Source organism: Lepeophtheirus salmonis, chromosome Z (assembly GCF_016086655.4).
Source record: "Lepeophtheirus salmonis chromosome Z, UVic_Lsal_1.4, whole genome shotgun sequence".
NCBI classification, from domain to species: domain Eukaryota; kingdom Metazoa; phylum Arthropoda; class Copepoda; order Siphonostomatoida; family Caligidae; genus Lepeophtheirus; species Lepeophtheirus salmonis.
Window position 1 is genome coordinate 20,247,299 of NC_092584.1, and position 27,617 is coordinate 20,274,915.

A 27,617-nucleotide genomic window follows, 5' to 3' on the forward strand; every position below is an offset into this window, starting at 1 on the left:
AACCTTATTTTGATTTAAGAGTCGTATATATGTCCTGATAGGGCCTTTCAAATATCATTGACGATCAATTTTGTCTACTTTTAATACAATTTGCGGTTTATTAAACATTTTGTTAATAGACATTGACAATAATTCGTCAAAGAACTCAAAAAATTTCCCTATTGTAAATAAATATTGCACATTACTTTTATTTAATTCAAATATCAGTGTTTATCATTTGTATCAAGTAGTATTCTATGCAGGTAGTGTCCCTTTTTTTATTTCTAAAGCCATTTGATGAAGTTTCATCTAGATTAATTAAAAATTTGTTCATTTAATATCCACTTTGAGCTATCAAACATTTTTTTAAATAGTTAACAATGGTTAAAAAAGGAGCAAAAAAAAGAGGTGAATATTCACCCATGATTGTCGAAAACTGGGGTATCCAAATACCCCAGAAAAAAATGAAAGAACTACTAAGGGATGGGTGTTATAAACGATCACCTTCTAGTGATTAAACTCTACCATAGAATGGTACTAAAAATATTTTAATGAATCTTTTTTACATTTGTTCTCTCATGTAATCTTGACTCTTAATTCAAGGTACTACTGTAAAAAATAATACAATATGAAGAACTCATTTTTCAAAGAAAATAAATTAAATGCAAATTTGAAGAGCAATTAATTGTTCAATTTTTTTTTTGGGGCGGGGGGAATCCAGCAGGTTAATTAAAGCTAAAAAATCCCTACATATTTAACATTCGCTTTCGTAAACACATTAAGTGTATTCCGTTGTTAAATATCAAATATCATGTCGCAATTACATACAATTTTACAATTTAGGGATTTTTTATTTATTTGGAGTTCCTTAGAACGATAGACATAAAATTAATGTTTCATTTCCTTTCCACGGTAACGTTCGACAGTGATCACTTCAAGCACCATCAAAAGGGGTATATTAAGAATTTGTCAAAGGACAAACAAGTGCAGTAAAAATAAAAATAAAATTTAAATAGGTGGCTATAGTAATTTGTATCTCGCGTGGTACAAGTATGATTGGTTAACGCTAGATGGCGATAAAAAGATAAGATTTCCTTCTATCTTAAAAAATTTCAGTCCTTTTGTGATTCGTGAGTAAAGTACAGAACCGTTCAAAGAGGAGGACATTAGTGGAAGACATTGTCATTTAGACAGTTGTGGGATTGTTTGAGCGGTCATCAAAGATGATCACCTCCAATGAGGAAATACGCTATATTTTAAAGTTTTTCTTCGAACAAGGTGAAAGCACAAACTAAATAACTAAAAAAGTAACATTCTCTTTGGACCTGATACTGTAAAAGACAATCCTGCGCAATGTTGATTTCCTGGATTCTTTTGCAGTAATTTTGATTTTAAAGATGCGCCAAGCTCTGGAAGGAGAAATGTCGAAAATGTTGATAAAATAATGAAATTTTCGAGTCTGGGCGTGACGTGTTTTGATTGCCAAGGGGATAAATATTTATGTAAAAAAAAATTAAATCATGGAAAAAAATGGATTTGATCTCACTAAACCTTAATTGTGTAGAAGCAGCATAAAAAGATCCTGGAAACACACTTTTTGTACAAACTTATTTTGTAAAATTACCTTTTTTCACAAGATACTTTTATTTAAATTATATTAGTGATATTTTCGAATAATTAATTGGAACTCCCGCTATTTAGGAATATATTTGTACTCTAATAATGAACTATTAAGCCATTTTCCTTCAGTCACTCTTGATTTTCTATGCAAGAAGTTGAAATAGAAAGAAAAAAGAAAAATAAATCATATTCAAAGTAGGAGTAGACCATGGGGGCACGGTCTACTCTCAACGACTTATCGCAAAATAAAGTAAGAAAAAAAGACCTTCTGAGGATTTACTCGCTTAAACTGAGCTACCGAATTCAATTCTTTATCAAATATTTAATATGATGATGACTTAAACGTCAAATTACGCAACATTATTTTAATAAATTCATAGAAAAGATATGTTAACAAAAACTTTAGATTTTTTACAATTTATTTATTTTACCGGAATAAATATAAATTTCAGGCTTAAATGTATTTTTTATCTAAGAAAATTATCGCAGTAATTTCATATTAAGTAAAATTCGGTAGAAAAGAAAAAATTAAGTTTTTTCTTTTTTTATTTTCTATAAAATTCCAGGATTTTTTTATGCTACCTCTCCACATATATATATATATTCTGTATCTGGAAAATATAAATCAGGGTTTTCAAACATAAGATACCATTCCTTCAATCAGTCATACGATAGAATGGTTAAGTTTATAGAACCACAGAGAAAAAAACTTATGATGGAATGTGATAAATACTTTCAGTAATCCCTAAAGGGTATAATTTAGATATGAGATTCAACTTGGGACACAGAGCCAGAACTCCTGACATTTAAATTGACTTGGGATCATTTTTTAACAATTTTTTGTCATGTTGTATAACTGGGGGAGACAAGAGAGAGTTGTAGTACTTTTTTGTTTCATAACTCATAATTAGTTTGATTTAACTGGATAAATTTTAACTCAAAATGCCTCATATGTCTTCTATTATTAACATTGATTTAAAGATTTAGGGGTGTCCGCTGTACCCTTCCCCAAATGATAGAATTGTTGTCTTCACCAAGGTATAAAATTTCTTAGGGATCTATTTTCTATCAAAAAAAAAAGGTTTTTTGATAAAAATTTTGTGCGAAGCAAAACTTCTTTTAAATTCTTGCAATTTTATCAAAAAATCAAGCCCCCAAAATAATAATCCTGCAGACTGGTACTAGGTGCTTTTGCCTTCAATTATTTTGTGTTAAAGTAATTTTGCCTCTAGAGACTAAACTACTCATCATATTATTTATTTTCCACGATTTTTTTTTGTTATTCCTTCATTCATGAAGACAAAACACGTCAAATAAATTGATATAAGTATTGAGTAGATAATAGTGAGCCTCCTCATAAAAGACAGGGAGTAACACAAAGGATTTCTTAGGGAGTTATCTTCTATCTTATTAAAGAAAAAAAAATATTTTAGCTGACGACTAATGACCTCGGGCAATGTTGGATTTTGTCACAAGTATTAAAATAAATGTGTTTTATACATCGATATTTTATATTTTGGGTTAAAGTATATGTTTCTTTTGAAATGTTTAATCAAAAATACGGAATTTTCATTAATATAAGACGTAATATAGTATTGTTTTTTTGTCGAAATAATGGAATTATCTATCAAAATTCTTAATGAGTTTGAACCAGAGACAAAATAGGTGATAAAACCAGTATTAAAATTGTTAAAAATCCGTAAGCCGACTCTAAATAAATATGAAGTCAATTTGTGTTTGTTTTAATTTGAAATTTGACTCATTATTTGAGTCGTGGAGCATCATTATAAATCAAGCACAATCAAATATAGTTGTATATGAGCTATGTCAACATAAAAACATTCTATGATAAACATATAAGTATTTTGTTACTTAGTACATACATACAGCTCAATATTCCATAGACATATTTGAGTCAATTAGGGTATTCCAATGTTTGGCATGATTTAGGACAAGGATGTCCAATTTCCTGGGCAGCTGAATGTTTAATTGCGGCCCACTACTCATTCTCATTTCCAGTAGTATTATTTTAGCAAAGTTGTCGCGGTATCATCAGAACGCGTATAATTTGTACAAACATTGAAAAAATGTTTCCGAAATAAAGAACAGATTTTGAATGATTTCTTTTTAAATTAAGAAATGAAGCAAAAAAAAAAAATATTTTTACAAAAAATTCAAACACCTCCCCAAAAAATATATATATATATATATATACATATAATCCTGTGGACGCCCTTGATTAGTGATGCCATGTTGTTATTTTTTGAAGTAATTTGCCATTAAAAAAATAGGTTTAGCCTTTTCCTATATTTTGCCTAAATTTGAAATAAATATATATTTAATAGTTTTGTTTTAATGGACCATTTTTCATGAAATTTAATTTAATAGGCTGTGTAACCCATTGAAAAATTTCAAGTGGAAAAGCACCCCATTATATTAAAAGATTGGACATCCTGGATTTAGGATATCGAAGAATTTTATTTGTAGTATACAAACTATTTAGATTGAAGAGTCGTATATTGGCCCAAATATGTCCATTTTCAACTAAAATTGACGATCAATTTTGTCTAATTTAAGTTCGATTTGCGTGTCCTCCAATGGATAAATAATAATAATTTGTTGTTATAAATTGACAATAATCGGTGAGAACCACAAATGTAAAACACACTCAACTTTGACAAAAATAATTCTATTTTTTTTCTTAATAGAAACAAAAAACGAACCTGTTTAAAGTTAAACATTTTATTATTGATAACATTATACATATATAATTAAATTAAGTACAAATTCTTATAGAAGTACAAAAGTTGTTATTTAAATTATGTTCATAAGTAGCATCCATATTGATTTAATAAGAAATGAGTCAATTGTCCACATGTTACTAACTAAATATACAAAGGTATATTAATATTATTCACGTCATGAATTGATATTTACTAATAAAATCCTTTTTAACAACCATTTCCTTTTAAATCCGTGACTCCAAAGGTATCTCCTCCCACACGAGACACGGCCCTTTTGACATACGTACTAAGAATTAATTTCAATTCGCTCCGCTCTTTCTCTAGACATGCGTTTTCATTTTTAAGAGACTGTGTTTCTATGGCTGCGTTATTCATTTTGTAGTGAAGAAATTCCAAGTAGTCTGGTTTTTTAGAATGTTGTACTAGAGATTGTGGCCTTAAATGGTCATTCACGTCTTCGTATCTTTGACATTGCTCTGCTATTTTTACTATAGATTCGTATCGGTCCATTAGATTTTCTACACTCTTGTATGTTAAAATGCAAAAAAATAATAAAGGAACAGGTTTTATTATAATACATATAATTTTTTGTTAAGATATTTTTCAGAAGAAATTGCTGTAATGTAAAGAATGCAAGTTATATGATATGTTGTGTAAAAGTTGGGATTTTACTTGGTCAAGATGCAATGTTTGGAAGACATAATGTGTTATGGACAAATAAGGATCTTATACAGACTGTAGAGTGTTTTCACTGACGTCATAAAATACACTGTAATTGATTGAGGCTGATATTTTTTTATTACATAAAATGTACAAAATTCCAATATATGTACATGAAACTTCATCAAATGAATTCATGAATAAAAAAGGACTTCACATCTGCAATGAGTACAACTTTAGGCCAATGATAAAACTTGATGTTTGCATAACATCAAAGTACTGAAAATCCTTAAAAATATTTAGATTTGCACAATTATAATTTTTTGATCGATTAAGGCAAAGAAAATTGGGATAGTTTAAGAAAAGTATCTTCTTATTCCCATTGTAATAGATAGGAGTACGCCTATGGGATAGGCGTACTCCTTGGGTACATGGATGCACTTCACGGAGTACTTGCGATTTTGAAATAATATTTTACAAGTGGTGAATACTTCAAAGGCGTCCGCAGGGTGTGAGCTGGAGGGGATGTAGCCCCTCAACTAAATTAAGGAATTTGTTTTTTAATACGCAATTTAATATTTGAATTTTTGTTTTCAAAAATGTAATATTTTCAATTTAATTTAGTTTTCTGTGAAATTAAGAGGTTTAAATTTTCATTAAAAATTTTAATTTTGGAATTTTTTTTTAAATTTAATATTTGAAAATTTATATGATATGTTGTGTAAAAGTTGGGATTTTACTTGGTCAAGATGCAATGTTTGGAAGACATAATGTGTTATGGACAAATAAGGATCTTATACAGACTGTAGAGTGTTTTCACTGACGTCATAAAATACACTGTAATTGATTGAGACGTCTGATATTTTTTATTACATAAAATGTACAAAATTCCAATATATATACGTGAAACTTCATCAAATGAATTCATGAATAAAAAGGACTTCACATCTGCAATGAGTACAACTTTAGGCCAATGATAAAACTTGATGTTTGCATAACATCAAAGTACTGAAAATCCTTAAAATATTTAGATTTGCACAATTATAATTTTTTGATCGATTAAGGCAAAGAAAATTGGGATAGTTTAAGAAAAGTATCTTCTTATTCCCATTGTAATAGATAGGAGTACGCCTATGGGATAGGCGTACTCTTGGGTACATGGATGCACTTCACGGAGTACTTGCGATTTTGAAATAATATTTTACAAGTGGTGAATACTTCAAAGGCGTCCGCAGGTGTGAGCTGGAGGATGTAGCCCCTCAACTAAATTAAGGAATTTGTTTTTTTAATACGCAATTTAATATTTGAATTTTTGTTTTCAAAAAATGTAATATTTTCAATTTAATTTAGCTTTCTGTGAAATTAAGAGGTTTAAATTTTTATTAAAAATTTTAATTTTGGAATTTTTTTTTTTAAATTTAATATTTGAAAATTTTTAGAAAATTTTATATTTAAAAAAATTTTCTAAGCAGCCGTGGATTTTGAATTATTTTTTTTAGCTTAGATATGGAAGTTTGAAAATTTTTCCAAAAGTTAAATTTTTTGAGAATAGCTTTGGATTTTGAATTTTTCACCAAAAAATTTAATACTAGAATTTTTGTTTCAAAAATTTAATATTGGAATTTTTTTTTCAAGGAATTTTATATTTAAAATTTAATTTTCTGTGAATAGCGATGGATATTTAATTTTCTCCAAGAAATGGAATATTTAATTTTTTTTTTTTTGTTAAATTTATAATTGAAATTTTTTGGAGAAAAATGTAGTTTTTTTATAAACAGCTATGGATTTTAAATTTTTTTTAAATAAAAATTAATTTTTTGAGAATAGCTATGGATTTTGAAATTTTTTTTCATAGAAGTGGATATTTTTTTTCCAAAAAGTGTAATTTTTGAAATTTATAAATGATAAATAATATTGAAAATTTTTTATGTATAGCTCTGGATTTTTGAAATTAAAAAAAAAAAAAGAATCCTGTGGACGCCCACCCCTGTCACTGAAGCTAAAAATGTTTTGTGCTGGTAAGGAGGTACTTGGGATTAAATAAGTATTTTACAAGTGGTGTATCACTGAAAAAAGGTGGAGAATCCCTGGTCTACAATATGGAAATAATATGTTATTAAATATTCTTAATACATTTTATTTGTAATAAAACCAGTCATTGAAGGGATATATTTTTGATGGACAGTAAGATTTAAGTCTTTCATTTGTTGGTCTAATTTTGACATCCAGTAGTTCACTATTTTTCTTAATATTAATGAAAAAATGGACATCAACAATTATGACGTCAAGGGAAAACGCTTTCAATTACATATCTGTAATGAGTAATCGTAAAAAGATTTCATGTTAATTAGCTAACACATTTTACGATTTTTAATAGTGTTGTGTTCTAGATCACCTAACTCGAGATCAAAACATAATTTAAGATGTTTTTATTTCATTGATTTGATTTCCTAGTGAGTGTTCTCCCCCCTTCAGTCTAATTAAATTATCAACCTGATTTTTTTTACAATTCAACAGTAATTAAGACCGACTATTATGTCCTTCAGTTCTAGCTATCCTTTATTTTCCTTCATTCTTAGCTACGATTGAAGAAAATGATAGTTTAATAATATAGGTTCTAGTCAAACGCCTCCTTCTCTAAACTTAAGATATTTCGTCTCATTGAAAGAGGTAAAGATAAAACTTGAGCAGCTGAAATGACGTAATTAGTAACTACGTCACTATAGTTATTGTAATTCGATAAAAAGTTGATAAGGTCATTTTCCAATTTTATTTTATTTTATTCTCTTTATTTCTTGAGAACCACTTATTCTCCTTCAAAATGACATTATAGTATGACTTAATATCGTTAATATATCGAAGCATTTATCAAAATCGTTTTTTCTAATTTGATAAATGAAGAGACTGTTTGAAATGCTTAAAATAAACAGCCTCAAACTTGAGTCTCTGAACATGACACACTCTTAACAACCGTCGTAATGTCGTAGAACAACTTATTCAATGTTTATACCTGACTGAACAAATCAACTTTTTACTCATTCATGATCAAGAGAGCAGAAAAAGTATACTACTTTGGAAAAATAATTGCAATGGCTTAAATTTACGTATGACTTCAATTTCTATGTGTGTATATTTGTAAACCAAAAAAGGGCCTCCTTTGTTCTTGAATGGACGCATGAAATGATTTACCTCTTTCAAAGTATTCAGCATGACCACAAATTTCTTTAGTTTGTTTTCCTCTACGTTTCGATTAATGATTCCGATTTCCTTTCGTGATTTGAATAATGAACTCATGAGTTCCTCTTTTTCTTGTCTCAAATTTAGCAACTTCTTATTCTCGAACTCACCCAAGCCTTGGAATTTCTGTTTTAGCCGATTGACTTCATTCTTTGAAGAAAAAAATAAGAAAAATAATTAAAACATCGATGTACATTATCATTAGTGTAGTTACCAGGGGCATCGCCGATGGAGGGGTGAAGAGGCTTTAGCCCCCCCCCCCCAACCCAAAAAAATAACAAATAAATATATGAGGAATACTAGAAATTTTAAAATTTAAAATTTAATTTTAGAAATTTTTTCGTGAACAACTCTGGTTTTTGAACTCTTTTTTCCATACAATTTAATTTTTCGATTTTTTTAAAATAAAAAAACCAAGTCTTCCACTGATCTCAGTTTTTCTCTGAGTCATCTGAATTCTGAAATTTCTGGGGTTATAAAAATTCGGGACTATTATCGGGCAGAGTTCTTCTCTACTTAGCGTAAATGGATCACTTTATTGTTTCGAGGCTCGTATCACATTCCCAAGGAAGGAATCCTCCCTAATCTCTCATGAGGTCTGGTAGTTTTCCTCGGATGAATTCTCCTACCGTGGAATTTGAACATCTCTTGTAATGGATGATCAAGTTAGAAGTATCTTTCTTTTTATGAGTCATGACCTCATAAAATAGGCATTGAAATCGGAAAAAATATGATGATAATGTTGACTATTTGCTAGTACAATGGTTCTCAAATTGGAGTCCGCGTACACCTTGGAGTACTTTGAGGCACTCTAAGGGCTACTTGAAATTTTGAAAGACAATTTTACAAGTGTTACATAACTCAGAGAGTCTGCAAGGGATGGTTTGGAGGGCCTCCCAAAAAAAAAAAAAAATAATGATTTTTTTCTTTCTACTATTTAATTTGATATTTGAATAATAGCTTTGAAATTTTTTTTCACTAAATTTTATAAATGAAATTATTTTCTAAAAAAATTTTTTTTTTGTCAACAACTGTGAATTTTGAATTCTTTGACAACAGCTGTGGATTTTGAATTTATCCCCACAAAAAATAATTTTTTTTGTAAATAGATTGGGAATTTTGATTTTCTTTTTCTAAAAATATTAACTTTTGGCCTTCTTTTAAAAAAAATTCAAAAACCAAGACCCCGTTCCAAATATAATCCTGCAGAAGCCCCTGTTACGCAGCTAAAAATGTTTTGTGCCTGTAACGGGACTACTTGGGTTAAATACATCTTTTACAAGTGCTACATCACTAAAAAAAAAAGTTGAGAATCCCTGCTCTAGTACACCCCATAAAAAATTGGATCACTACAAAATGGAACAAGGATCCTTAGAGATGTATATTTTTTTAATAGATCTTAATCATCGAATATTTTCTATAATATAAGCTATGATAGTCCCCATCACTATGTAAATATTATGAATAAGTTAAAAGGGTCTAAAGAAGAGTGTGGCTTTTCATCATTTTTCAGCCTTAAAATGGAAATATAACGAGTTCAGAACAAGATACAAAATCAATGAAAATACTTTTTAATCATAATGAAACCTTTAAATAAGCTTTATTAATCTTACTTTTAATTTGGGGATTGAGTTTAAGGGTAAAAAATGACTCTGAACGATAATATTGACAAATTACTATAATCCCAGATGTGTCAGAATTCAGACGACTGAGAGAAAAACTGATATCCGTTTTGGATTCTTTGCAAATTTTATGCAATATATATATTTCTTCAAAATAACACACACTAATATGTCACTTCAAACCTTGAAATACGATTGTAGAATTGTGAAATATGTCAAAACGAACTTGTTTGGTAGTCAGCTTTCGATTCCCTCGTCTATCAAGCGAGACGAGGGAATCGATAAATCATAATTATTTTTATTTTTTTGATAAATAAACGAAGTAATAACTTAGAGTTGAATAGTTTGTAATAAAAAAAAAAGATACAAGACAAGGCCCTTGTTAATATCAGATCCCTATTACATGATTTTGGGAGAAAAAATAAATAACTCCTATAAAAAAATGAAAATAGAATTAATGCAGGGAAAATATTGCAATTATATGTAAATTCATATGTGTTTATTTTATTATGCATATTTAAAACAAATTACACCAAATATATACAATGATGCACACTTCAGAGGGATACGTTAACAAGAGAACAACCCATTAACCAATGGACAAAAAAAAGAGCGAGCACACGCAACAACTCTTTTTCCTTTTCTAATTTCTAAAAGTAGTTTTTTCATTACAAAATACTCTACTCAATAAAAAATTTTCAATTTAAAATGAGAATTGCCAAATTCAAAACGGAATATACTCTAATTCAAAATGAGAACAGTTAAATTCAAAATGAAAATATTCAAACTTATATTTATGGTATTCAAAGAATAGTTCTATATACGATGGTCGTTTGAAAATTGCGTGTAAAGTCCGAAATATAGCACTAATTGCGCGTATCGAGGGCATTTTTGGTTAGTAACATCTTTTGGAAGAATACACATAATCTTTGAGCCAGATTTGTCAATTTATTTATGTTTGCCATTCGTTTGAATCGAGGAAGTGGAGTCATTTCTAAAAAATAACCAAAAATGAATTTCGTCTGTAGATTAAACATTACTTTATGAAAGGCAAAACTCCTAGGGAGACTAAAAAGAGAAGCTTGATAAACATTATGGGAACAGACTCTCTGCACCTTCGATTAGAATAGTTTATATGTGGTTTTAAAATTTTTGTACACAATTGACACTAAACGTTCTGGACACCCTGTTGAGGTTACTACTCCAGAAATCCATAATATGGTGAAGAATAACAGAAGAGTGAAGGTGCGTAAGATTGCTATTGCTATAGGCATATTGAGTTAGAACCCTTTTTCTATTAATTTTGCCACCACAACTTCTGAGGTGTGAGCTGGTGCATAGTCGTGATGGACAATGACTTTTTTATGAGGCAATCGTGGCTGTTTTTTTGCAACTCGGGTTTTAAACGGTCCAATAAAGAGGAACAATATGTACTTGTAATAGTTTTACCCTTGACCAAATAGCCAATTAATATTATTCCTTGCTAATCCAAAAAAAAAAATAACAGTCGCCATGATCAATCAGGTTGTAATTTTCAAAAAAAAAAAATTTGATTTTTTTTAAATTCCAAAAACCAAGCCCTTCCTCCTAAAATATAATTTTGCAAAATTGTATTTTTGACTATTATTTTTTTATTTAATCTTCCCATCACTACTTATTATTCATTACTTTTAAAAATATCATATTTGAAATAAATGGAATTTCCTTCATGATGAGGCTTACGTTGTCCCACAGGGATTGACCATTTTCTAATTATTTCGATTTTATTTCTATAGGTATCCCACACGCTGATACATTCCTAAATAAAAATAATTTTTTTTTCCAAGAAATTCTGCCCTGAATGAAGAAGGTCCACGGTTAACAATGTAAAGAAATTTTTAACTCCTTTGTTTTCAGTAGAATAAAATCTTATAAAAAAATTAATCATTTTATGTTAATGAATGTATATTTTAACGAAATTCTCAAGACGATACAAAATTTTAATCAGTTTTTTATCCACCAAATTTTTACTTGTTCAAAGATCTATTAATTATTTTCTATGTTTTTCTGCAAGCTAATACTTGTGTTGTAGCTATATTAATCAGAACAGACTCAAACAACATTATTTAGCTTGATCCATCATAGTATTAAAATAATTTGTGTGGGATGTACGTCCTATTTAGAAAAAAACAATAATAAAAACACATTGATTTAAAAAACAGAGACAAATACAAACTTTAAACATGAATAAAAGTTGTTCAAAGTTTTGAGTTACATACGTAGGTAATGTTCAATTCTGACCAAACCAGATTCCGAGGCTCTGGAGGGCAAGTTTGATTTTTACAAATAAGTTGAATTTTTCATAAGACAAGATCCATTCCCGTGGCTTAAAGTTTTTTTAAGGTATGGGTTGGGGATTCAAAAATGCACCTAAAGAAATAACAATCCAAATAACGAATTATTACCCTAACAGAAAAAGGGAGAAAGTATATTAAATACAAATTAAAAAAGGAAATTAGGAAGAGAATGAGCGAGTTAGTCTTAGTATGTATTGTCAATCTTCATTATAGTTGAAGAAGGAACATGACGATTTAGCAATGGCAATGACAATAACTAAATTACATGGTCAAAAATGTGACAAAATTACTTTATATTTACCAAAATCAGAATTGTCACATAGTCAATTACATCATGCCTTTTCAAGAGTGTCAAAAGGGGGTGCAGGTTTGATTTTATTTACATCAAATGGACAGAAAACAACCAAAGAAAAAAGTATACAAGGAGGTTTATCAATAGAAATTTACCTATTATATAATTATAGTTTATAATAAATAATTTTAGTTTAGAATTTTAACATAATCAACCTAAATATAAATAAAATCTTAAGGATAGCGTGCTAGTAGATAGGAATATTATTGGGATCATTTTTGAGCCCGTACTCTGCAATGGAAAGTGCAATAAGACTGTCGTTCTAGTGTGTATTGACTATTATTTGTTGCAAATAAATTTAGAATGCCCTTTAATCCTTTTTATATATTTTGAAATAATTTAGTAGGTAAATTTGAAACTTTGTATTGCTCAAAAATAAGTAGAATCATTTTTGATACCAGCAGGTTACAAAAAGAGGTGCTATAACGAGCGATGCATAAAACATATCATGTCGATATGTTACAATAAAATAAATCAAAAATGATCGTGATAATATTTACAATTTACAAAGTGTTTGAGAGGAAAGCAGCGTAGCTGTCATGAGTGTGCGTGGAAAACTACCCTAGCGAAAATTGTCCGTTGAAGATTGCTCTGGAGAAAATTACCCTTTAAGAAAATTCCCGTATTATCTTTCAACTTCATGATGAATAAAACACATTATAAGTTACAAAATCAAAGAGTATTAATTATTGATTGATATGACTACTCAAATACAAATACTGTCATTTGCATGTAAAGTAGTACCCATAAGAAAAAACAGTTATAAAGCGTAGAAACACAGAAAAAATGGGGTATTCAATTTGCAAACCGATAACTTAAACTGTTTTTAGTATTGAAGGGATTTCTTGGATGTCCTGGATAAATTGTCAGTGGTTTTGAAGAATCCCAAGTACCTCACTTAACCCAAAGGCTTGGAACTTTTTTTTTTTTGTGGGATCCCTTGGATGTATTGTCAGTTGTTTTTAGCAATCCCACACTACCCACAGGACAATGCGAGGGCGGAGGGTATTCAACCATATTTTAAAAGGCCCTAAGCTATTTATCTCCGCCCCTTCTCTTAACCAATCCTCTTAATCCATTTCTTAGAAGATTGGATTGAATTTAAAAAACTGCACGGAAATTGTAATGCAATAATATTACTCACACTTGAAGGTACTCCCTCTTGAGGGATGGAACAGGCAAATATGTTTATATATTTGTCAAATAATATTAAACAAATTTTAATTATCATTCATCATGGAGTTTGAACCAAATACGGGCAATTTTCCTCCATGGCAATCTTCCACTGGCAATTTTCTCCAGGGCAGTTTTCCTAATACTGTCATGAGGTTTCATTAGAACAGCTGAAAGCAGCCGGTGAGGGAAATGGAAAATAAAAAAGTCCATCTCCTTATATATAAAGGATATATATACCGGATTTAAATCGTTTTTTTATACTTTTAGCCCAGCAAGGACTTATACTTATAGCTCCCAAGCTAACACTTATTGCCATTCTCCCTCTTTCATGAGCTCACGCACTAGTAGTTATTTATAGGATTTATAAAGGAGCTAATGTTTCTTATAATTTTTTCTCCAAGTCCTTTATATCCTAGCTGAAATGATTAAATAGCCATTATATTTCAATTTTGAATCAAATTACCCTTAAAAAATATAGATTTTGATTGATAATTGGTCAATTAAGTTTTTAATATTTATTTAGAAATTTAAATATAATAAGCACTAGCTACTTCTTCATACTTAGATTTGAACTCATTAATAATTAAATAATAATAATAGCTACTTTGAAAAAGATAAAACTGTTTAGATTGGCATTTAGAATTTGGCCTTCTAAGACATATTTTATACACCTCTTTCTAGTGTTAATTAATTAAATCAATAAAATGATACATCTTATTGACGAAATACTATAGAGACAAGGTGAAATCTGACACAGACAAGGTAAATTGAAATATTCAAAACGAAATCAACAGTGATTTGAAGCAACATATATACCTATTTTGAATATTTCTAAAACACACTAGAGTTATGAAGTCCGGATGTACTCCAGTTTTTTTTCTTTATAGACTCATACTTATGCAACAATGGGATAACGATATTTGACCAATGTCTTTAAAATTCGAATGGTGTAAGAGGTCTGAAAAAACGCATTTTGACCCCTCAAATGACATTTTTCATATTTAAAGTGTCCTTACTATGGCAAAAAATGAAGAATGGTCCTCAAATTTTGTAAAATAATGTTTGTTATGCCTTCCAACAGAAAAGCCATAACGCAATCAAGAAAAGCTTAACTTTAAGATACTTTAAATTTTTACATTGCGTAACACATGAAATAATATCAAAGTAGCACCATAATTTAAAAAATTGATTTTTTTTTTTTGACAGAAGGTAATGAAAATAAAATTTGATGTTTTTTTATAAAATACTTTATAAAAAACATATTGCTTTATTAAAACCATATTTTTTGAATTGCCCTTTTTTATAAAAACCCTTCCTCCTTCATGATATAAACGATTGTAATAATAAAGGGAGGTAAGTTGGCCCACTACATTTTGAGAACCACTGCTCTTATGTAGTGTTGAGCCAGAACAAAGGGATAAACCGAGTGGCAAAACGAAGACCACGTGATCAATAGTGATCGTAGCGAGAAAAAACGTATAAACCCCTAAATATTAATAATGTTTACTTAATTTTTTTTTTTGCATAGACCTAATAAAAATGTGTCTATATTTTGTTGTTTAGGCATTAAAAAGGTGTAAGAGTCTACTTATTATATATTGTAATCGATTTAAACTTTAAAGACTATTCAGAACTTTCTACACAATTTTGAATACAAATATTTCAATCCATTAGTTAAAGGTAACAATTTTACAGTATTTTTTTGTAAATTTTATATTTTATAGAAAAATATGTGTGTGTTTTAAAAATGTTACTATTTTTATGATTTAAAAACATAAAATTATTTATATAGCTAATGTTTTAGTATACAAGAATAAAGTGTACAAAAAAACTCCCTGAGGTTAGTTAGATACATCATGAATGAAGAGTATACAATTTTTAAAAAAGCTGGACATATTTGCGTACTTTTCCAAAATAAGGATTTTGCTTCAGAGTATACAGCAAAATTGAGCATGTTCTCATCTTCAAAAACAATCAAGCAACACCTGTGTGTAAGCATATTTCTGTCACGTTGTAAGTTATGTCAGCCAAGTGATTCATTCTTTTCATTACTTGGTAGACTTTCTTTACATCATAAAATTAATTAATCAAGAAAATCATCAAGTATCAACACCCTACGAATCAGATTAAATATTTGATACACTTTTATATAAAATAAATTAAGTTTATGTTTCCATTTATTTGCCTTTTATCAACAAAAGAATTACATTTCAATTATATTAATAAATATCAAAATAAATGCTTAAAAATCATATGAAATCAGTCAAAGCTTTTTGATAAATAAGTCATATAAAACTGAAATTAAAAATTGTTTTGGCTTTTTTTTTGAAAATGTGCAATATAGTATTCTTAAATTTAGTTTTGGCCGCTTTTGCCAATAATTATGACTAAAAGCATTATGAAATGTGAAAAATACAAAGCTCAATGTAATGTTTATTACACACAAAAAAATAAATGATAGGATAATTTGAACTTTTCGCGGCTTGCTCGTAGTCTTTAAAGTTTGAGATTTTGTCAGGTTTTGACTTAATCGGGGGCGCTCTAGTGCCTATTCTTTTACATCAAGCAGAACCTGTACTTGAATATCACTTCATAACTAACTACGCAGCCTCCATGAATTCACCCTTTTAACTGAATAAACAAGGTAAATTCTTCGATTGGAACAAAAAGTTGCATACACCAAGAGATGAGATGACAAAAAAACTACATTTGACGTGAGAAAAAAAAATCCCTACGACCAGGAATCTACAAAAAGCTAACTGTTGTATTTTTTACTTTGTTTTACAGCCTAGGTCGGGAGTTCTTTAGCCGAGATCTAGAGAATAAAATGTAGTTTTAATGGTCCCAAATCGGAGACAAGACATTAACTTTGCAAAAACGAGTTTTTTTTAACCACATATAACCACTCTAATATATGGAGGTACATACTAGTACATATTTTTACACATACTCATCATTTTTATGTAAAATATCATTACCATAAAACCTAAATACGCATCATTAATATTCCTTACTGTACAAACCACTCCCCAAAGCAAATCATTTTGCAGACATAGATGTTTAATAAACTAATATGCGTAGATGTGAATATACTCAAAACCCATTTATATAAATATATCCGGGACAGTTCCCAGACTTTTTGTTATTGGGGCAATTACATATGTTAACACTACATACCTACATATGCCCGCTTTTGTTTAAATATATTTAGAGTTTATTTGAGTGAATAGTTTTTCCTCAAATTGCAATTAAATACAACTCCTCAAACGTTGTAATTGTCTTATAAGCCAATAAAAAAATGGGAACAGCCCCTAACAAACTACCACCCGGCATTTAACCCCCGACCAAATACCCGTTGAACCCTTTACCCTCCCATCCTTTTCTATTTTTATTATTGAGAAGTACAGTTAGTAAATGATGGAGGTTCAAATTAATAAATGAGTGTTATGGTTGTCTGGAGTGGTCGTTGAGCTATAAAACATTCAAGTTCGAATCTGAAAGTAATTATGAGTTCTATAAACTATGAAAATTTTAATACTAAAAGGAATTAAAATAGATACTTAGCCTGATTGTTTAACATTAGGCATGATACGATAAAATACTTAAATACTGACTTAGATACATTAATTATTAATTAATAATAGAATATATCACTAATATTTACGTCATTAGGTTAAATCATGGACTCCTTGGTTGAATTAATAATTACGTTTGCATGGTTGTAAAATGATTGAATGTTTGGCCGTATAGTTGCTATTTTTGTAATAGGGGTTTGAAATGCTGGGGGTAGATGGTTCTTGGGGTAGATGGCCTGGGAGAGGGGGAAGGCTTGGGGGTAACAGGAGGTAATTGATCGGGGGTGGGGGTAGTTGGTCGGTGGGTAAGATCCCTACAACCAAAAAAAAAAATGGAATTTGAGTTAGAAATTAGAAAAAAAATAGCAAAAAATATTTTTTTAAACTAAACTTTTCATTATGTTGAATGATTTAATTTCTATATTTGATACGAATAAAATTAATATTATGGATCACTATAATTAGTATTGTAGATGGGATAAACTCACTCACACAAACCTCTTTTCAGGGAAAAAATTATGCTTAATGTGAAGTGTAACTATCTTTTCTTATACAGAAAGCAAAGTGTATTTGTATGTATGTATATAGTGCTCCCTGATGTATATAATAAACATATTTTGATCTAAGAAATAACAATGTAGTTGGTTTGATGAAATATTGTAAGTGTGTGCAAGTATACAAGGGAAACTGCCTCTTGTGTTTGCATACCTCAAAAAATACATTAAGGGGACACCTTAATGAGCACTGATGTGTTGGTGTTTCTTAGCGATGGCTCGAGAGACTCAAATACTCATCAGTCATCCAATCATATTACATTCCTTTATCAAACTCTTATAATTATTCATTCATTCTTGAGGAGAGAAAACATATGAACTGATATAAGTATTGAGTAACTACGTTTGAGTGTCCTCATGAAAAACTGACTCCATTATAACCCCCCACCCCCCCAAAAAAACACTCTTATCCATCAAAAACAAAGAAAAGTTGACAAAATGCATGATTGTTTTTTTCACATTTACAGGGTATTATAAAATTCTGATATAAATTATATGAATATAGCTTTTTCATGTTTGAATAAAAGGTTTTTTTGGAACTCTTTCCCGTGTCGTAACTATTTCTGGTCCCCCCTAGTTTGTCATCTCCGTCATAATTGATTTACACACAGTAGGTCATAAATGTTTTGTTTGAAAAAATTATTTACATTTGGCTCATAGAGTCATGACGAAAAATCCTTTATAATGAGATCGAAAGAAAGACGTGGGTGTTTAGATCCATAAAATTATATAATAACGTTGGATTTAACGTAGAAAAATACGTGACCATACATAATGATTTTGTCAGAAAAATAGTCATCCTTCAAATTCTAAGGAACTCTTTGTGGTGAGCTAATACAACAAAAGTAGATAATAAATAATATATGATTTCCCGACGGCGATGAAAATCCTTCACGCAATGTGAAGGAAATGTCATTAGCATTTATGTGGAAAAATGTAGAACTTTCTAATTTATTTGCAAATATTTCTATGCTAATTTTCAAAGTTAATTATAAGCGGAAATGATAGTGAGCACGCAAATACATACATGACTAGCAGATGAACCCTGAGTTATTCAGTGTCGACGAACAGACAAAAATAGATCTAAACTTTCCTTTAGTAATAGAGAAGATAACTGAACTACAAATCAACAGTGTTACGCTCCGTTTATCATGACTACTCATTACTCAGATGTTCTCTCTTCAAGAATGAAAGAATAGGGATCATATATGGGGAAGACAAATCATTGTTCGGGTTGCACACAACAACAAAATTCGCCGCTAAAAAACTTTACAACCATAAATAATTGTACTCCCCTTTTTTATTTTTCAATATGCCGCCCTGAGCTTTAGTTTCACCCCCTTCCTATTAAAAATGAGTAATTATCCACTTTACTTTACTATAGTGATGTATAAAGGGTTGCAATAAATTACTCCACATCCTGTTAATTTGTCCGCCTTTCACTCAAGTTCTATATATTTTCGAGGTTTTTGGTGAAGACGTACACAAAGTCTTCAAATCAATGATACAATAAGTATCGCTATCCCCTCCTCATCGCGCTCTACAAAAGTGTCCCCCAAGTAATTATAAACACACTTTACAAACTGCCCTCAATCATCGTATGGGATTCAGTGGCCTCAAATGGAAAACAGTACACTATTTTTCGATTTCTAATGGGGATCAGATCAAAAAGGATCTCTCTATATGGACTCTATTTTGATCCAAGAGGAGTTTTTTTTTTTGTTTTTTCTTCATAAATCCCAATCTACTTTTAAAAAGATGGTGTACTGGCACACATAGCACAAATTGTTTTGGTGTGGTGTGTGTCCAATTTTCAACCTTTTTGACGTTCTTCTTTTCCAGGTTGCAGCCTCCAGGACTTTGCCGTAAGGGTATGGTGGAGAAAAGGTCATTTTGTCCAAGATTTAGCAAGGAAACCCCTATGATAGCTTCAGAGTCTACATGAGATGATATTTCACAATCAACTCTGCGATTTAACTGCAATAGTATTTTTTTAGTGGCTGAAAGTTGAGGTCCATACCAATGAAGGACATATTTACCTTCCCCCAACATAGTTGAAAGGAGGTTATTTATTTGTTCCTGTTTCTTTGTATGTTGGTCACCAGGATTATGGTAAAAAGTTACACATCGATTTTGATCTATCTATCTTGGAACGAACATTATAAATGGTCACAGTAAGAGGCCATTAAACTTTGAGAGGTTAAGGTTGGATAAAACGTAACAAATGCACAATAGACAATAACTTTGACAAATTTGGAGGTACAGAGCTTCAATTTGCGTCATTATATAGGTTTAATAAAGATACTTTATAAATCAAAAAATCCAAGGTTAAGATAAAGGGTCAAAATTGAAAAAAAGGTAAAAAAACGCATGATCGACCATCCCTTATGAACAAATTGAGAAAAGGAGCTAAAATCAATATTTGAATATGTGTTATATGAAAGCAATAGATCCTTAATTTCATTAAACACAACATGTTAAACATTGCACATTTTGACTTTAACATAGAGAATAAATTATATTTCATTTAGGATAGCTGACCATATGCGGAGGTTTGCGCTCTACAGAGTGGGCATTCTAGTTCAATATATATTCAATGGAGTGTAAATGCTATTTTAACACTTCTTATTCCAGACTCCTTATTGGGACTCTCAGCTATAAAAAATCTGCAGAGAATATTCCATTAAATAGCATAACACTTGGTTGATTACGTGGTAACTTAGTCTTATAAAAGCTACATGCTAGTATATTTATAACAAAAGATGTTGATTACTGTGCTGGTAACTCTATTGAGTTGCACTTAAATCTAACTAAATTTTTACTTGTCACTCAACTCAACCTCTAAAAGAAGTTTAAGACCCACAAACATCCTTTATTACCTCCCACAAAAAAGGTTAAAGGGAAGCTATATTTTTGACACTATTTGTTTGTTTGTCAGTAGGAGACCATTAAATTTTGAGAGCTCAAGGTCGAACTAAGACAAAACGTTGGTTAAAAATGCATAATTGACCATAAATTTGGAAATAACTGAATACATAACTCAATTGAATTTAGGGCGAAGGTGTTGCATATATGATTGAATTGTAATAATTATACTTTTATCTGGACAAACCAAATAATAAATGGATTACCGTCAGTTTCTGGATTTTCATATGGTTTTCTGCTACTTCCTCGATGTCCTTTTTATCCTTTGCTAATAGATAGTCGTAGAGTCGTCTCTTGTCCTCTGTAGCTTTTTGATGTGAGTTCACCTGCTGACGAATTTTTCGCATCAAATTCTCGATCCCCTCTTCTTTTTGAAGTTGCAAAGACTGTTTTTCCTCCATATTCTAGAATTATTTAGTTAAATCAGTAAAAATATAGTTAGAAATGAAATGATGTTATAATTTGTATCAGGAAAAGTGATGAAGAAAAAAAAAAAGGAAATCTGATTAAGTGAAGAAATGATTAAATTATTTTATGCATAAAATGCCCTGCTGGTCACAAAAGTCATGGGCTTCACAAAAAGGTGGTTCTATTTTTTTAAATTCACCTAATTTTCATGAAGTACTCACCTTCAAAAGACAGCTCTCAAAATTTCATGACAATCTGTCGTTTAGTTTTTGAGTTATTGTGCTAAGTGTAACGCATCTTTTGTTATATCCAAAACAATGGATCTAAAACGATTTCGTGTTTTGATTTTACACTGGTTCTTGAAGGGGGAAAATATCGTTCAAGCTAATAAAAGCGTTTAGGTCAGTCAAAGTATATTTTACACAACTCTAAACTGTATCGATTTTGTATGCAGGACTCATTTTTAACGATGAGCGTGTGTGGCTAAAACTCATACGAAAAAAAGAACAAAAAGGATGTACATTCGATTAAATAAAAAATAATTAATGCGACTCTAAATGAGGTCCATCAACGAATATATGTCCGCATCTCTCCTTATATTAAAAAAAAGGGCTGTAAATCATAACCATTTTAGGGTAGGAGTTTTTGTTCTTGGCAAACTGAATAATGTTTTTATTTCATCAAGATATTATTATTACTATTTCATTCTTGATGACAGAACATCTAAGTATCGAGTAATTACGTGTGAATGGTCTCATAAAAAACGTAGAGTAATATGGAGAGATATTTTCTATATGAATAAAGCAGATTTAGATTTTTAAATGAAGGTTTGTCTGTTCGTCGACGCTTAATCAATCCAGCCAATATTACTGCTAGTAATATTGAGGCGTTGAGGTCAACTCATATTTTATAGACCTATACTATCAAATATGAGTTAAGGGGTCATATTTTTAGTACCGACTCTGCGTTGCTAAAGCTCATATTTAAAAATTTAAAAAAAAGGAAGTACATTCTATTAAATAATGAATATGAGATTTAGTAAAGAGTCCTTGTAGCCTCATCACCTCATGTTCTGAAAGAAAAGGAAAGGAGAGTACATATTTATATTAACAAAGCAATGTTTGTCTGTCTCTCTGCCTAATAACTCCGTAAAATACTGGGTACTCCCGCTTTTATATAATATATATATAATGTGTATGAATTTACTATGAATTCAAAACAAAAAAAGTATAGCAAAGGGCGCTAGGAACTTTCGTCAGAAGCATTTTTGCCTGAGAACATTTTGCTTTAAACCATTTCTCCTTGAGGCAATTTTTCCTCAAGGATATTTCGCCTTAATCTATAAATAAATTATATTTTTACGTTGTTATTCTTTATTTTCGGTTGAGATTGATGTTTCATTTGAATTTTTAAATCAAAATATGTAATCTTTATTAGTTTAAAAAACATTGAATGGTTGTGATAAGGAAAGAGCTGTGATGTCCACTTCGATATGATCCAGAATGAGTAAGAAGAAGAGGGGATCGTTTGTAGTGAGGCAAAACACAAAGAAGGCTCGGTGAGGTACTCAAAGGTTTGTTCTATAATTAACAGCCAGACGTTTTCTCTTTAGACACCTCTTGGATAATAACAAAGTGTAATTAAATGATCTTTTCTCCTATTATGCATTATATTTCCGGGAAAAAATTGAATCGCTTATTATAATTTATACTACAGAAATTAATCATTTATATGTAAGGGAACTAAAACAAGTTTATAGATGCGTCAAATTCAAAATAATTGAGTAATTGATAGTTTAAACTAATAAGCAATTATTTTTTCCCCCCGGAATATTATTGTAATCTTTATTCACGCAAACTAACCAGCTTATTATATTTAAATTTCTAAATAAATGTTAAAAACTAAATTGACCTAAAATAAATATTTTTTTCATTGAAATAGAAGGTGTATTCTATAACTTCAGCCACGATATATAGCACTTGAATAAAAAGTAAAAACGTATTAGCTCCAAAGTAAAGTCCTTCATGTTAACCGATTTTTTGGTGTTTATTTACAATTTTGATTCATTGTAATAAAATAATAACAAATTCATTTTTCCAATGCTCAAATGTTTGTATCAGTTTGTTATTGACTTTGATTTTCATCTTCATAGCTCTTTCATATCGAAATATGGCACTGAACCGTTGGGATACCCTATAAAACTTGATTTAAAGAAAAGTCTTTTTAGGGATTTTCGTGTATAGTGTATAATCCATCGATGAATTGTAGTTAATAACAGAGACTGTAGAAGTGATTAGCATTTCTTTCATTGCCATTGCTGTTATGTTTGTTTATTTTTATTATTATATTACACTTTTTTGTCTCCTGTTCGAACTCATTAATTTAGAGATTTTGATAGTATTGTTCAAAATTTTAGGACATCATAGTTCCAGCCAAAACAATCATTTACTGATTTTTAATGTAATTTAGATTCATTTTGATTTATAAATTCAAAGAAAACATCGATTTCAATGGAAAAAATAACGACGTATAAATATCATTTATTTTTAAATTAAAGCTAAATACCCTTGAGGAAAAATGTCTGTAAGGCAAAATGTCCAAAGGCGAAAGTACCTCACAGCATAACAGAAATAGGATGCAATTCTTCCACTCATCTTTTGGGAAGTGATTTTCTCAGTTTTCACCCGCATGATCTAACAACGAATAAACATAATTTTAAAAGAGAACAAAAGTACTAACCGTTTTTCTTTTTCGAATCATAAAACTGTATTTTATTTTTACTAAAGTCCCATACCTAGTATTTGGTAACAGCAACAATGAACTCCAAAATACATAAGAAAAATATGATATTCTTAACTTTCCTTTAAATTGTTTTGTTGTTGATAAGAAAAATGTATACGTACTTATATACTTAATGAGTAATGATTATTTAAAGTCTGCTTCTATAATAATCATCATATTAAGGACATCCTATATTTCAAAGAGTCATAATGCATATTAGGTTTGATATAGTGGTGTACGGTCTACCGTTATTACCAGGCCGTGTATAATTATTTACCAATTTTTGTCCAGAATATATCGCGGACAATAATGACATTTCGAATGACTTGAGAAACAATTTATTCATACATTTTTAGAATAATAAAATAGTTGGTGTTCAAATTTAATCAATGTAGCCACCATTTGACTCAATGACACTGGTCAGGCGACGTCTGAAGCTTCCACAGACTTGCTGGATGTAATCGGCGTCCATGGAGGCCCAGGCCTTGTTGACAGCAGCCTTTAAGGCATTTATGTTCTTGTGTCGTTTTTTGCATGGCTTGGTCTCCACGTGCGCCTAGATAGAGAAGTCTAGTGGGTTCAGATCTGTGCTCTGAGGGGGCCAGTAGTCCTTGGGCCAAAAGTTCATGTTATCCTTGAGCCACTCCTGAGCTTTCTTGGAAGCGTGGGCGGGTGCTCCATCTTGTTGGAAAACCCAAGGAGAGTTGCCGACTATGGATTTGATTGGGGAGCCATACCGGCTTCATGGGCTTCCCGTTGGAGGCCACGATACCCAACATCATCACCGAAGCAGGGTTATTTGTTGTTGCCACATAGCGGTGCTTATCTTGCAAATCTTCAAAGCTCACAACACGGTCATTTTGCCTGTTGAAAACAGGATCGACCGTAAAAGTTTTCTCATCTGAAAAAATGATGATGTGTCCAGATGAGCTGTTGATATCATTCAAGATTTTCTTGGCACGCTCAAGTCTGACTTCTCGCTGACGTTCAGTTAGCAGAGGGCGTTCAGTATGCCTCAGGGACTTTCCACCAGCCCTTTTCAATGCCCTTAAAAAAGTTGTTCTCGACGTTCCCATCTTTCTGGCCATATCAGCAATGGACCTGTTGGGAGTCCTCTTGAACACTGCCTTTACTTGACTTGTTGAGACAGTGGGCTTCCTGCCAGCCCCAGGGGAATGCTTGAGATCACCCCCAGCCTCCAAGCGCTTGGAAACGTTGTAAATTGTCTTCAACGAGGCCCCAACCTGTTTCTTAATGTTGTTATGAGGCACTCCCGCTCGGAGGAGGGCTGCAATTTCGATCCTCTTTGTTTCCTGATTGGACATGGTCTCACGTGTGGAAGTTGTTACGCTCTCACAGGAAGGATTTTCGTTTATTTTAACAGTAAAAATACGAAACAATCAGATTGGTTGCCACAAAACCTCTTAAAAAGTATATTTACATCATTGGTAAATAATTTTGATACAAAAATAACTAGACGTTAAGTTTTCTGAAATGGAAATGAACGCCCTCTAGTGATTAATGGCTGAATAAAATTAAAAACAAATCAACATTCTTATATTATAAAAGAAAACATACTATTTACGCACCAAATGATATCCTATTGCGGACAAATAATTGGAAAACTAAATTTTTATTCCATTTCCAAACCAGCCCTTAAAATAAGTTGATTTTTTAATCGGTAAATTGTATTTTTTTTTTTCTTAAATGGATAAATCTCATGATATATTACAAAAGAATTGGTTTGTTTTTTGTAGACTTCTCTTTTTTTCTTACTCAAATGTTAGCGTAAAAATACTCAAAAATTCTTGAGAACAGGATTTGATATGGGTAATTTAATTACACATTCGTTATCAGCAATATAATGTACTACTAAAATTAGATATGCAACGACAAAAAGTTGTTTTTTTTTAAACTTGAGATGTTTATTAAACTGTGATTATGGAGCAAAAAAAATTATATAAAAATTCTTGTTAGTTAATGGAATTATCGAAAAAAAAAGTATCCAAATCCCATATATTAAAAAAGTTTGAATTGTATCGTATAATATGTACGATTTTTAAGCCATTTATTTTTTTAAATTACTCCAAAAAAACATTTTCAGTTCACAATTTATTTCATTAATTGCTCAACTTAAAAACTGATTATTATATTTTAGAACTTACCCTATTTCTGACGTCATCACGTAGTTTTTGATAGTCCCGTAACAAATTTTGCTCAATAGAACTATGTTTATGATCAATGGCAATTTGAACATTCTCCAAGTATTCTTCAGATATAACCTGGTTTTTATTAATTTGATCAATGTATTGATGACTTCGATGTAATAGATTTCGTCGTTCAGAGTCATGAAACTCGACTAGTTTTGTAAGACGGGAATTGTGAATATTCATCAATTCATTGATGACTTGGATTTGACATCTAAATGCTGCATTGTGTTGTTCTTCAGATTCATATAGATCCTAAAAGACAATTTGATACTGGATCAAATCTATTAACCTAGCCTCACTTAAAGCTTACCTTCATTAAAATATCGAGATGACTATTCTTTTTTTGTAAGGCGCGCTCAAATCCCTCTTTCAAAACCGTGATGTCCTTTTTCAACGACTCTGACTTTGTTTCCCGTAGGATTACTCGCCAATGAAGAACAATTTTGTCGGAATTGACCTTCACGGCATTTTCTTCATTTACTAATTTGATCTGGAAGACAGTAATTGAGTTGTGTGCATACATATATTGTCATTATTATGTTATTCGTATAATTTGGGACAATATTAAATCCTACTAAGTTTCCAAATAGAGCCATCTAGATTGGGTTTGGGTTGCCCATGGGCTATCAGTAAGGATGTGATTTTGTAAAGAAAAAGAGAGTTTGATACTTTTGGTATTACTTAATTAAGTTCCTGGTTAATATCAGCTGCCTCTTTTATGATTTTAGGGGATAAAATGAATCTTCTATAATGAAGAGAATATTCTACATTTAAAATAGTATTTGTCCAGGGACAATATTATAAAGTTATATTTCAGGTTATGACTATATTTATTTTATTATGCATTTTTACAACCATTTATATCAAAAATAGTCAAGAATGCTTACTTCAGAGGGAGAATGTATCACCATGACAACTTATTAAATAATAAAGAAAAAAAAGAGTGCATGCAACAACTGTATTTCTTTTTCTAATTATAAATTTATTTTTTTCATTAGAAAAATAGAGATCCTTATCATTGAATTAAGATGACGTATCCCTTCGAGGAAAAATACATTTAAATCAACATTATCATTTTTCGAGGTTTGTTAAACATATTTGAAATAGTGAGAAAAAAAAGAGGATACTTAACAGGGCTTGCAAAATTACGAGCTCGACGTCCAAAGGAGTAAGAAACTTATTTTACTCAAAAAGTTTTATGCATTCCTTACCCAATGGCTACCTAAAAATATACCCGATATCTGAGGATGGGAGAGAAGGCACCAACCATCTGTGATTTACAAGCCCAACCAGGCACCCACCCCTTCAGTCACTATCTCTCTTCTTCACCTCAAAGTCTCTTTAACGTCCGGATCGGTTTGTCATAAAAATACTTAATTAAATTTAATTTATTATAACTAAATTTCTTTACTCTATATTGAAAGATTAGTCACTACAG

At 30.5% G+C, this 27,617-nt stretch overlaps 1 protein-coding gene across 1 annotated transcript; it reads right to left on the reverse strand.

The window, feature by feature from the left end:
* Positions 1–4,428: 4,428 nt before the first annotated feature.
* Positions 4,429–26,811, reverse strand: LOC121130294 (dynein regulatory complex subunit 2). The gene is made up of 5 exons (XM_040726056.2): positions 26,490–26,811; positions 26,135–26,431; positions 20,987–21,184; positions 8,193–8,390; positions 4,429–4,868 (listed from the first exon to the last, which is right to left on the reverse strand). Exons 1-5 carry the CDS (start codon positions 26,700–26,702, stop codon positions 4,551–4,553), a joined length of 1,224 nt encoding a protein of 407 aa, XP_040581990.1. The 5' UTR covers positions 26,703–26,811; the 3' UTR covers positions 4,429–4,550.
* Positions 26,812–27,617: the final 806 nt, after the last annotated feature.